At 46.6% G+C, this 12500-nt stretch overlaps 2 protein-coding genes across 3 annotated transcripts in view; one reads left to right on the forward strand and one right to left on the reverse strand.

The window, feature by feature from the left end:
- rps23 (ribosomal protein S23) overlaps positions 1–2684 on the forward strand; it is a 3659-nt gene extending 975 nt beyond the window's left edge. Inside the window, exons 2-4 of the mRNA XM_080000305.1 lie at positions 486–645; positions 1015–1135; positions 2491–2684. Coding sequence (XP_079856431.1) covers positions 486–645; positions 1015–1135; positions 2491–2637 — 428 coding nt within the window. The 3' untranslated portion in view covers positions 2638–2684. The remainder of the gene's footprint in view (positions 1–485; positions 646–1014; positions 1136–2490) is intronic.
- Positions 2685–5607: 2923 nt separating this feature from the next.
- dennd6a (DENN/MADD domain containing 6A) overlaps positions 5608–12500 on the reverse strand; it is a 13657-nt gene continuing 6764 nt past the window's right edge. The window contains exons 15-19 of one of the 2 annotated variants that reach the window (XM_080001362.1): positions 12495–12500; positions 12072–12235; positions 7634–7736; positions 7404–7478; positions 5608–7275 (exon numbers count right to left, since the gene is read on the reverse strand). The exon at positions 12495–12500 is cut by the window's right edge and continues 84 nt beyond it. In XM_080001362.1, the coding sequence (XP_079857488.1) occupies positions 7138–7275; positions 7404–7478; positions 7634–7736; positions 12072–12235; positions 12495–12500 (486 nt within the window). In that variant the 3' untranslated portion in view covers positions 5608–7137. Of the gene's footprint in view, positions 7276–7403; positions 7479–7633; positions 7737–12067; positions 12236–12494 lie in introns of both variants that reach the window. The other variant, XM_080001361.1, reaches the window with a different exon arrangement.

Here is a 12500-nt window from a genome sequence, read left to right on the forward strand (position 1 = left end):
CAGGAGCGTTGGTGTATTTGATTGTTCAAGTTCAAGAGATTGTCTCATACATATATGCAGTGTAATGTCATGACACCCGGTGATAACGCCCAATAAGCTCTAAAAATACTAAAATGTGTGTAATCGACACGAGGTGCTCGTGCAGGCAAGTACCTGCTAAAGTGCACACTGTATATTTTTGTCCATTACTTTTATTTTTCGTAAACAAATTGGTATTTTTGTTTTTCTATTGTAAAAGTTGTAGGTTACAGGGAATGTCAACGCTTGCTTTGGACTCCGGTCACCATATTTGGAGGATCACTTCCATTCAATAGAATGGAATCAGAAAAATAGATAGAATACACAAAATGTAGGAACGGGGAGAAAAATTAGGTTGCAAGATTTTCTGTTGGTTTGTTACCCAACGAGACTAACTGTAAAATGCCAACTGACATTCAGTCAATGGTCGTAACATGGCTGTAAAATTTGCGGTGTGTCCCCCTCAGGAAAGTGTCGCGGTCTGCGTACAGCCAGGAAGCTGCGGAACCATCGCCGCGAGCAGAAGTGGCACGACAAGCAGTACAAGAAGGCTCACCTGGGCACGGCGCTCAAGGCCAACCCCTTCGGAGGAGCGTCCCACGCTAAGGGCATCGTCCTGGAGAAAGTGTAGGTGTCCCGGCGCCTGGAACGGGATTTTAAAGGTTCAGGGGGGCTCTGCGGAGCTTCGGGCTGGAATTGGGGATTTTTGGATCTTTGCTTTTTATTGTTTGCACCTTTCTTGACTTAACTATTTTAAGATTTAAGTTTTGAATGCACCAAAAACCTTAATTTGTTCCTTTATGACACAAACTGAACGCTGCAGAGCGAACTGGTCTGCCTTCGATTGTCTTGTACTTTTTTGTCACTTAAAATAAGTAATTTGTGGGATTTTAGATGACTGAAAAATGATATTTAATAGCTTTGACCTGTGATGGATTCTAGTGTTTCCTGTGGTGGTACTTGGCATCTCTGGTATTAAAGTACTTCTGCCCCTAGTGGCGTGGAGGCCAAGCAGCCCAACTCCGCCATCAGGAAGTGCGTCAGGGTGCAGCTCATCAAGAACGGGAAGAAGATCACAGCCTTCGTCCCCAATGACGGCTGCCTCAACTTCATCGAGGTAAACGCCCCTTTCCCACAATGCATTTCCTCTGGTCTGGAGGGTCCCCAACCTGGGGAGCCAGAACCCCACAGCGGGTCGCCAGAGAACACAAGGGCGGTCACAGGAATATGTACATAGCAATATCCAGCATGTGGCTGTCTTTGTGTGGATTTGATCTTACCAAAATGGAACCAATTTAGATTTAAAAATCAAAGATGTCCCCAAATAAATGCCAAGTTTCTAAGTGTGGTCAAATCAGGTTTGATTTTGGCTCTGAAGGCTGAGGATCCCCGAAATTCAAATTAAGTATTATCAGAATCAGCCTAAAATGACTCTGGATGCTGTTAGAAGGCCCTACAACCAGTCAGAGCACTGGATAGACCTACATTCTGGGGTGGGTGATATGATTAAACATCTCACGATTCTTTTTTCGTGTTGGTTTTTAGGATTATTAAGCAAGTTACTGAACAGTACGACCAAACTAATGCCCCCATTTAAAAATAAATAAATAACCTAGCCTGACGAGGTGACAGCCTAAAAGAATAACAGAACATTTAGATCAAAGTTCCTTTTGGGTGGAAAAGGAGCACTGGCTCAGGGAGTGACACACCCCCTTCAACATGTGAATGGTGGTACCTGGACTTACGGCTAATCCAAGATACCAGTAGTCATAGTCGCCAAAATTTGTATCGACTTGCGACTGACTGCTCCAAGATACGACCGTGGACATTTGCAGTTGGCGGCCGGTCAGTCAGCCGTCAGTCAGCCGTCAGTGGGATACATGGTGTGTGCATGTAGTTGGTGGCTTATCCATATATTTTTCATATTTACTGTGTTTGTTCTGGGTATTTTGTTTATTTACATCCTTCATGATGTCATCATTTATATGGAAAAGCCGCTTAGACATACGACTGTTTTAACATACGACCGTTCTTATAGAACCAATTACAGTCGTAAGTCGAGGTACCGGTGTTGTGATGAGCTGTGCCTACCTGCCGAGAACTGCATGCAGCTGGAGGGGGAAGCTCAGATCTAGGGTGGAAACTAACAGCCGAGTTGGCACAACACCGGAACGTTCTTTGCTGCCGTGTCCAGACAAGGGTTTTATTTTAGGTTATAATTTTATAAAGGGTAGAAAAAAGCCCTCACCCCATGTTGGTGCACAACTTAGGATGAGTGTCTGAGCCGTGGAACTGCAACTGATAAAATGTGCACGCCACTAATGATATGACCCCACACAGCTCTACCTGCAAGCATGGATGTTAGCAAGCAGTCGTCAAACGTTAGGCTTGGTTTGATTCCAGGACACGGTGTGATGAATATGAAAACAGGACTTTGGTGTCATGTCTGATGGTTCGATTCCCTCCCTCCAGGAGAACGATGAGGTCCTGGTGGCCGGGTTCGGTCGTAAAGGTCACGCCGTGGGAGACATCCCCGGTGTTCGCTTCAAGGTGGTGAAGGTGGCCAACGTGTCCCTGCTGGCGCTCTACAAAGGAAAGAAGGAGCGACCCCGGTCCTAGAGGTCAGGCAGCCAGCGATGAGGAAGAATAAAACTCTTTGATTTCCACCGCCGTGTCTGCTCTGTTTGTTCAAATCCTCTGCTTTGGTTCATACTTAGCTGGAGGGAAACTCAGGGAAGTTCTGGTGGACCCTGTCTGTCTGCCTGTCTGTCTGCCTGCCAGGGTGTGTTTCCTGAAGCAGATGGAGATGTTTCCTTCACATCTACAGAGCAACAATATTGACATATTTAAACACATGATTATATCTGCACATTCCATTCATTCTAAGCTGTGTCCCCTTAAAATATGTTGTGTTCATGTAATGAAGAAAATATTGTATAAAAAAAATAATTCACACATCAGCCACAACATTAAAGCAGTGACAGGTGAAGTGAATAACATTGATCATCTGGTTCCAATGACACCTGTCAAGGAGTGGGAGATATGTGTGTGTGTGTGTGTGTGAGATAGATGTGTGTGTGAGATAGATAGATAGATAGATATATGTGTTATATATTATGAGGCATCAGGTGAAGGGTGAGTTGTTGATGTGTTGAAGCAGCGTAAGGATCTGAGCCACTTTGACAAGGAGCACATTGTGATGCTGGACGACTGGGTCAGAGCATCTCCACAAGCACAGGTCTTGTGGCTGTTCCCGCTCTGCAGTGGATACTACCAAGTGTCCAAGGAAGGACGAGCGCTGAACCGGCGACAGGGTCACGGGGCCCAAGGCTCATTGATGCACGTGGGGAGCCAGGTCTAGTCCATCTGGTTCGATGCCACAGTAGAACGACTGCAGCACAAAGTGTTGAAACAGTGAATGTTGCTGTGATAGAAAGGTGTAGAACACACAGTGCATGGCAGCTTGCTGCGTATGGGAGCTCACAGTGTCCATGCTGACCCCTGTCCACCCCTGAAAGCACCTACAATGGACACGTGAGCATCACACCTGGACCATGGAGCAATGGAAGAAGGTGGAGGTCTGATGAATCACCTTTTCTTCTACATCATGTGGATGGTTGGGGTTAGGGTCTGATCCCATGGAGCATCTGTTGGATGTGCTGGAACAACAAGCCTGATCCATGAGGGCTCCACCTCCAACTTCCAGGACTTAAAGGATCTGCTGCTAACGTCTTGGTGCCACAGAACACCTTCAGAGTCTTATGGAGTCCATGCCTCCACCTCAGCTGTTTGGAGACACGAGGTGGAGCTACACTATCAGTGTTGGTGATTTAATGTTGTGGCTGATCAGTGTGTGTGTTGACTTCATTGTGTTCATACACTATCACAAATTCCCCTGAGTTCATTGCCTCCATGTTTTTGTTACTTTGTCATGTCAGACCTGTCAATATCAGAAATTCCATTTCAAAATTTGGAACGAGAGTTTAAACCAAGAAGGTAAATGAATCAAGATCTATTGGAGTGAACGTTTCCGTACATGTTAAAGGAGCAAAGTGAAGTTTAAAACCAGATTCCACCAGGTTGCCTCCAAAATGACTTTATTTGACTAAATGAATGCACTGATTGGATTTGAAGGAAAGTGACACAAAAGTATGATTTCACATATTTATATGTATGGTGGTGTGAAAATACGTCATTGAATGTGTTTTCAAAATATATGATTAAAAGTTTGTAAATGCATCGTCACAGATCAACATGAACGTCCATAAAACCAAGAAGCAGCCAGGAATACAGGCCATCATAAAACCATCAAATCTGACTGCACCTCCTCACAGGGACACCGAGGAACCAGGCCACACCCTAGATGCAGGTGGAGTCCAAACCAAAATGAAATCCAAATCACCAAATGAGATTTGCTGCTCAGGTCTCCGGTGTCAAGGAGATGTTTGTGTGAATCCCCAAAAGAAGAAGCTGTCAACGTTCCTGAGTCCCAGCGTCAGGAAAGCTGCTCGTTGGGCGGCTTCATCAAAGGAGCTTTTTCCCTCCCCCCTGTGGAGCGCTGCAGGGATGGGGGGTCTCTGCACCCAACCCCCGGCCAGCGACGCCCTGTTCCTCCATAGAAACACTACGGGATGTTTCCACCCGATTTTGGATTATCCATAATCGGAACCAATCAACACAACTTGAATGATTTTTGAACCCTAAATGAATAATAAATCGTAAACAAACAACATAAATGAATAGAAATAGAATATAAAGACATAAATATCAATGATATCACTATGATTTCAAGTTCAAGAGGTTATTTGTCACAAACAATTACATACGTTCATACATATATGCAGTGAAATGTCATGACACCCGGTGATTACGCACAATAAGCTCTAAAAATACAGAAATGTGCGTAATGCACACAAGGTGCTCACGCAGGCGGCGGAGCCACAACGCTGATTCTGCTTCTATCTTGATGTAATAGTATAAATAGTTTGCTGTATTAAATATACATTTAAATCCTCCCGAATAAACTTACCTCCAGTACTTACCTCACAGATATCATAGATACATCCCCAGAAGTAAAACTGTAAGGTGAGGCTGTAACAGCAGTACAGCGGTGGTGCGGTGACGTCACCACCAAACCTCACTCGGCGTTTGATTCCTTTCCCTGGAGAAAGCGCCTGTTTGAAGACGCAGAACAGCCACACAGCTCATTCCAGAGGGCATTCACAGCCTGGGTGACCTCTGTGGGACCTCTCCTAACACTATGGTGCCTGGTCCCCCAGGGGCCGGCCTCCCAGACGTCACCGGTTCGGTGGTTGGGTCAGAAGGTTGTGGGTGGGGCCACTCAACCTTCAGAGCGACCTCTGCCCTTTCACCTCCAGTAACCCGGGAGACACGCACCGTTGCCAAGGCTCGCTTCAAGACCTTGTTCAACGAAACTCAATACTTTGAAGACCTTACTTAGAGAGCGTGGGCCCTGCAGGAGAACGGAACCGCCACCTGGAGCAGGGGTTCCCAAACTGGGGTCCTCAGCCCCCTGGGGGTCCTTGGAGAAATTGCAGGGAGACGGACACAAGAATTTTTTTTATAGTATTATAGTTTTTATTTCTTTTTTTTCCCCCCACAAAATATTTTCATGTGATGAAGGCGAGTTCATCCCTTCACCAGGTTCATGTTCCACAACGTCAACTCCATGAAACACCAAACACAACATTTCAAACATGAGAAATAAAGCAGAGCAAATAAAGCAAACAGGTTTAATGACACGAGACGCAAACAAACGTCATCACAAGGAGACAAGGTCCCGCCCCCTTGTGATGACATCACCACCGTCCCTGTTCCAGTGGTTTTTCCTAAATACGGTGAAAGGAATCTGTGCTTTGACTTCGCTCTTCAAATGAAACCTCATTTTGAACGTTGAGCTCCTTGGAGAAGCGTCGTTTCAGCACCGCTGGGACTTTAACCACCAGAAAAATAAACTTCAAAACGTAGTAAAATACTTTTTGCATGTTGCCATTGTACAGCGTATTATTTACAGGATTAAATCTTTATTAATGTCACGTGAGCGTCCATTAAAAAAATAGTTTTTTTTTATACACGGTTTTAGAAAAGTCACCGTTGGTTGCCGTTTTCTTCAAACGTTGAATCACTTTGTTTTTACAATTCACCCAAAAAGCTTCAAAAATAAAAATAAAAAAACATTTGAAACATTAAGTTACAACTTTCTGAATGAATGTGATTATTGGTGAGAAAGCTCAGCTGTTGTCGTGGCCGCACCCCCTCGTTAGGCTCATTTAAATATGGGCTTGGCTGTTTGAAGCTGGCACACGGTGTTGTTGTACTTCCTCAGTGTGTACTTGGTACTTGGTCAGGATGCTAACGTTAGCGCGCTAGCAGAATCTGTAACAGAAGATTCCCATTTAAAATAAAGATTCAGTGTTATTTTGTGTAAATGTCTCATTTCCTGTTCTAAAAAAAGATGGATTTGTGAATTTTTAAAACACCAAAACCCGGATCCAACATTTGAGAAAAGCACCTGAAGCTGAAACGGTGTCGAACAGAGAAAGCGCTTCTATGTTGAATCTTAAAGAATCTCTGCCCCAAAAAGTAAAAGATCAAATAAAACCTCCTGCAAGTTTCATGTTCAACGTGAACGTCACATGATACCACACAAAAACTAGGGACATAGTACTTTGTTTAAGTACTAGCTACTAGGTACATAGTACTTCCCACATTGTACTAGATCCAGATGTAGTACACACCAAGTATTGCGCTGGGACGCCACTTGTTCAATGCTAGAGCCTCCATCTTTTCTTCCTGTTATTGCTGCTGTGATGAGGTCACATGATCTCCACACTGAGCTCTGATTGGCTGCACGGCCACTGCATCCGCTGGTGATCAATAAAGCACTGCAGTGTGTGTGTGTGTGTGTGTGTGTGTGTGTAGAAGTGCACTTCTTTAAAAACCACAGTTTGTTTTGTTTTAGAAAACTCAGTTTGCTGAAGGACAAACCTCCTGTTGGTCCGGGTCCCAGACCCCCCAGCGGGTGGTCCGGGGTGGGGTAGGGTAGGGTCCCAGACCCCCCAGCGGGTGGTCCGGGGTGGGGTCCTGCAGGGTGGTGGCTCAGGTGTCAGGGCAGGGGGGCTTGTGCAGGATGCCCTGCAGGTCCTCAGGGAGGGTCTGGATGATGGACTGGATGTGAACCTGCAGCTTGGCCACGGTGCCTGGACGCAGGGGGAGCTGCTCCTTCTGGGCCTGGCTCTGGAAGAGCCATCAATACCCCATCAATACTCCATCAATACTCCATCAATACTCCATCAATACCTGCCTCCTGCATCAAGTCTTAAATCCATTTAATCTATAGTCCATAAGTAATGACTCCCACTCACCAGTTTGTCCTTCAGCTTCAGAACCAGATCAACTGTTTCCACCTCAGTGTGTTTCTGGATCCTCTGCTGGAGGTCCTACACACACACACACACACACACACACACACACACACACACACACACGTGTATTCTTCTATATTGGCTTTTCAAACTGTACCTCACCACCTCCTCCTCCTCCTCCTCCTCCTCCTCCTCCTCCTCCTCCTCCTCCTCCTCCTCCCTCTCCTCACCTCCTCACACAGAGCCTCCAGGTGCAGCGCCTCCAGCTTGTTGTTCATCTCTCTCCTCCTGTTCCGGAACCAGCCGTCAAAGTTTGGAGATTTCAGGAACTGCCTGAAAGAGAAAGAACAGCCTGTAAGTACTGCAGTACACCACTCAGTACTGCAGTACTGCTTGGCTGGAGCTGTGTTGTGAAGTTGGACAGGGCTGGATCTTGGGCCCAGCACTGTTCCTCTAGATCCTCTGATGTCATGACGCCATGCTGACACCATGTGACAGCAGAGCTAGGTCTACACCAGGAAGCTGAGCAGTGACATCATCACCACGGCTCTGACGATCAACACTGTACACATGATGTCACCAAAGCCTTTGTTTTAGAACATATTGATCATCTGTCCATCAAGCCCACGTCCAAACAAGCTTTGTTTCTTCAACAGGTTTCAAGCACCTTGAGCTTTCTAGGGTCATCACACAGCTCCACCTGCTGTACTTCCTGGAAGTACTTCAAGCACCAGTCTCTTCTGCTGCTATGACAACGCCTTGAAAGCAGCAACGAGCGGAGACGCCAGAGGAACAACAACCAAGTGCAGCAAATACAACCACAAACTGGGATAAATACACAGGAATAACTTTGACTCAACTGAAACCTCTTTATACTCCAGACGCCCACGCCAAATACTGATCCTGTGCGTATTAGCACATTTGTTTATATTTTTTATATATATATTTCTGTTTTTTAACTACTTCTGTTTTGGATTTTTCAGCTATTTGTTTATATTTGGCACTTTCCCCAACCAGAAGCCCTGGGTTCATGGTGATGTCCGTGCTAAGCTCAGAGCACTGTCCTCCGCCTTTAGCTCTGGGGACCCGGAGGCCTTGAAGTCCAGATATGACAAGCTGGAGTCGGACGTCCACAGTTCCGACCCCAGACGCATGTGGTGTGGACTGCGCACCATCACGGACTACAAAGGGAGAAACAGGAGTGATGCCCAGCCAGCCGCCTCTCTTCCTGACGAGCTCAACACCTTCTACGCACGGTTTGAGGCGAGCAACACCATCCCGGCTGCGAGGCTAGCGGAGGACCAGGATGACCGCACCCTGTTCCTGTCTGCGGCTGATGTGAGGAGAGCTCTTAAAAGAGTAAACCCTCGCAAGTCTCCAGGGCCTGATGGCGTTCCGGGCCATGTCGTCATAGCGTGCGCCGACCAGCTGGCGAACCATTGTCCCGGTACCGAAGAAACAACCCATCACCTGCCTGAATGACTATGGCCCCGTAGCACTGACCTCTACCATCATCAAGTGCTTCGAGCGACTCTTCAGTACCCGCATCTGCTCCTCCCTTCCTGACACCCTGGACCCCCTTCAATTTGCATATCGCCCGATCAGATCTACGGACGACGCCATCGCCCAGGCAGTGCACACCACCCTCTGTTATTTTCATCATAGGGTCACCTCAACTATGAGAGACAAAATGAGGAAAAAAAATACAGAAAATCACATTGTCTGATTTTTAAAGAATTTATTTGCAAATTATGGTGGAAAATAAGTATTTGGTCAATAACAAAAGTTCATCTCAATAATTTTTTATATACCCTTTGTTTGCAATGACAGAGGTCAAACGTTTCCTGTAAGTCTTCACAAGGTTTTCACACACTGTTGCTGGTATTTTGGCCCATTCCTCCATGCAGATCTCCTCTAGAGCAGTGATGTTTTGGGGCTGTCGCTGGGCAACACGGACTTTCAACTCCCTCCAAAGATTTTCTATGGGGTTGAGATCTGGAGACTGGCTAGGCCACTCCAGGACCTTGAAATGCTTGTTTTACGAAGCCACTCCTTCGTTGCCCGGGCGGTGTGTTTGGGATCATTGTCACGCTGAAAGACCCGGCCACGTTTCATCTTCAATGCCCTTGCTGATGGAAGGAGGTTTTCACTCAAAATCTCACGATACATGGCCCCATTCATTCTTTCCTTTACACGGATCAGTCGTCCTGGTCCCTTTGCAGAAAAACAGCCCCAAAGCATGATGTTTCCACCCCCATGCTTCACAGTAGGTATGGTGTTCTTTGGATGCAACTCAGCTTTCTTTCTCCTCCAAACACGACAAGTTGAGTTTTTAGCAAAAAGTTATATTTTGGTTTCATCTGACCATATGACATTCTCCCAATCCTCTTCTGCATCATCCAAATGCTCTCTAGCAAACTTCAGACGGGCCTGGACATGTACTGGCTTAAGCAGGGGGACACGTCTGGCACTGCAGGATTTGAGTCCCTGGCGGCGTAGTGTGTTATTGATGGTAGCCTTTGTTACTTTGGTCCCAGCTCTCTGCAGGTCATTCACTAGGTCCCCCCGTGTGGTTCTGGGATGTTTGCTCACCGTTCTTGTGATCATTTTGACCCCACGGGGTGAGATCTTGCTTGGAGCCCCAGATCGAGGGAGATTATCAGTGGTCTTGTATGTCTTCCATTTTCTAATAATTGCTCCCACAGTTGATTTCTTCACAACAAGCTGCTTACCTATTGCAGATTCAGTCTTCCCAGCCTGGTGCAGGTCTACAATTTTGTTTCTGGTGTCCTTTGACAGCTCTTTGGTCTTGGCCATAGTGGAGTTTGGAGTGTGACTGTTTGAGGTTGTGGACAGGTGTCTTTTATACTGATAACGAGTTCAAACAGGTGCCATTAATACAGGTAACGAGTGGAGGACAGAGGAGCCTCTTGAAGAAAAAGTTACAGGTCTGTGAAAGCCAGAAATCTTGCTTGTTTGTAGGTGACCAAATACTTATTTTACTGAGGAATTTACCAATTAATTCATTAAAAATCCTACAATGTGATTTCCTGGATTCTTTCCCCCCATTCTGTCTCTCATAGTCGAAGTGAACCTATGATGAAAATAACAGGCCTCTTCCTTTTAAGTGGGAGAACTTGCACAATTGGTGGCTGACTAAATACTTTTTTGCCCCACTGTACATGAGGATGCTGTTTGTAGATTAAAGCTCAGTATTCAACACAATTGTGCCCGCTAAGCTTGTTCCCAAGCTCAGGATCCTGGCTCTTAACACCTCCCTCTGTAACTGGATCCTGGACTTCCTGACGGGCAGACCCCGGGTGGCGAGAATGGGAAATCTCTCTTCCTCTGCACTGACCCTGAGCACTGGAGCCCTGCAGGGCTGCGTACTCAGTCCCCTCCTGTACGCCCTGTTAACACATGACTGTGTGGCCACACACAGCACCAACACCATCCTGAAGTTTGCAGACGACACCACCATCCTGGGTCTCATCTCCAACAACCATGAGTCCTCCTACAGAGAGGAGGTCAGCGTCTTGGCAACATGGTGCCAGCATGACAACCTCTCTCTCAATGTCTGCAGGACTAAAGAGATGATGGTGGACTACAGGAAACGACAGCAGACGTGGGCACGCCCCCATCCACATCGACAGAGCTGAAGTGGAGGAGTCTGCTGCCTAAAGTTCCTCGGTGTGTCCATCAGTGATGACCTCTCCTGGTCCAGGCAATCGGACGCAGCAATAAAAACTGCCCAAAAGCGCCTGTTCTTCCTGAGGAGACTCAAGAAGTTTGGCATGTCTGTCAGGACTCTTACCAGCTTCTACCGATGCACCATTGAGGGCATTCTTACCGGCCGCATCACCGCCTGGTACGGCAGCTGCTCCGCCGCCGATCGCCAGGCGCTCCAGAGGGCGGTGAAGACGTCGGAGCACATCATCTGCCGCCGCCTCCCCTCCGTGCAAGGCATCTACCGCACAAGACGCCTCAGGAAAGCACGGAAAGTCATAAAGGACGACAGCCACCCAGGCTACGGACTGTTCAGGCTGCTGCCGTCTGCTAAACGTTCGAGGAGCAGCCGGGCACGGACGACCAGCCTCACCAACACTTTTTACCCTCGGGCCATCAGGCTTCTCAAGCTGCAACATCTGTCGTCACCTCTGTCAATTAAATGTACATGACCACAACTACATGTACACGTCCAGCGGCACTGCTTCACGTTATATTTATATATTTATATTTATATCCATGTCTTGTGCAGTAGACTGATGTATTTCTGTTGGAACTGCAACAATGTACTTTTTATTTTCCGTTTTAGGATTATTTTCTTATTTTAATTTGATGTACATACACTGGGACCTCTTGCCCGTATTTGTAACATCGACTCTTACTTTTTTGTTTTATATTTGACTCTTATTTTATTGAAGAAAAAAAAAATATATATATATATTTGATCTTTTTATGCCACTACGCAGTTGTTTCCTGTCATGCCCCAAGAATGTCATTGTACTGAATGACCTTATCTTGTACTGTACCCTTGACAAATAAAACACTTTGAACTTTGATGGTGATGATGGTGATGATGACTGTGTGTAGTAACGCAGCGATCCTCACCATGATCAAATACACTGGACACTTGATTACTGGTAGTATTTGTTGTAAAGTACTGGCCTGTAGAGCCCCATCCAGTCGCCCTTGAGCCTGGAGGTGAGCTGGGGCCCCGCCCTCTCCAGGCTCCTCATGAACTCCTCCTGCACAAAGGCCCTCAGCTGTGGAGGACACTTCCAGGGGCAGATGGACCTCTGCAGGGGCATCAGGCTGGCCACGTAGCGCTCCTGTACACACCACGTACTGAGTATTACTCAAGTACCACTGTGTACTGCTGCCGTACTACTGTGTATTACTGCCGTATTACTGTGTACTACTGTTGTATTACTGCTGTACTACTGCTGTACTACTGCTATACTATTGTGTACTGCTGGTGTATAACTGCTGTATTACTGTTATACTACTGCTGTACTACCGTGTACTGCTGCTGTACTACTGGTGTACTACTGTGTACTACTGCTGAATAACGGTTTGTTTTCTTCTCACCAGGGG

The sequence above is a fragment of the Zeus faber genome (genome assembly GCF_960531495.2).
Source record: "Zeus faber genome assembly, chromosome: 5".
Taxonomy (NCBI): Eukaryota; Metazoa; Chordata; class Actinopteri; order Zeiformes; family Zeidae; genus Zeus; species Zeus faber.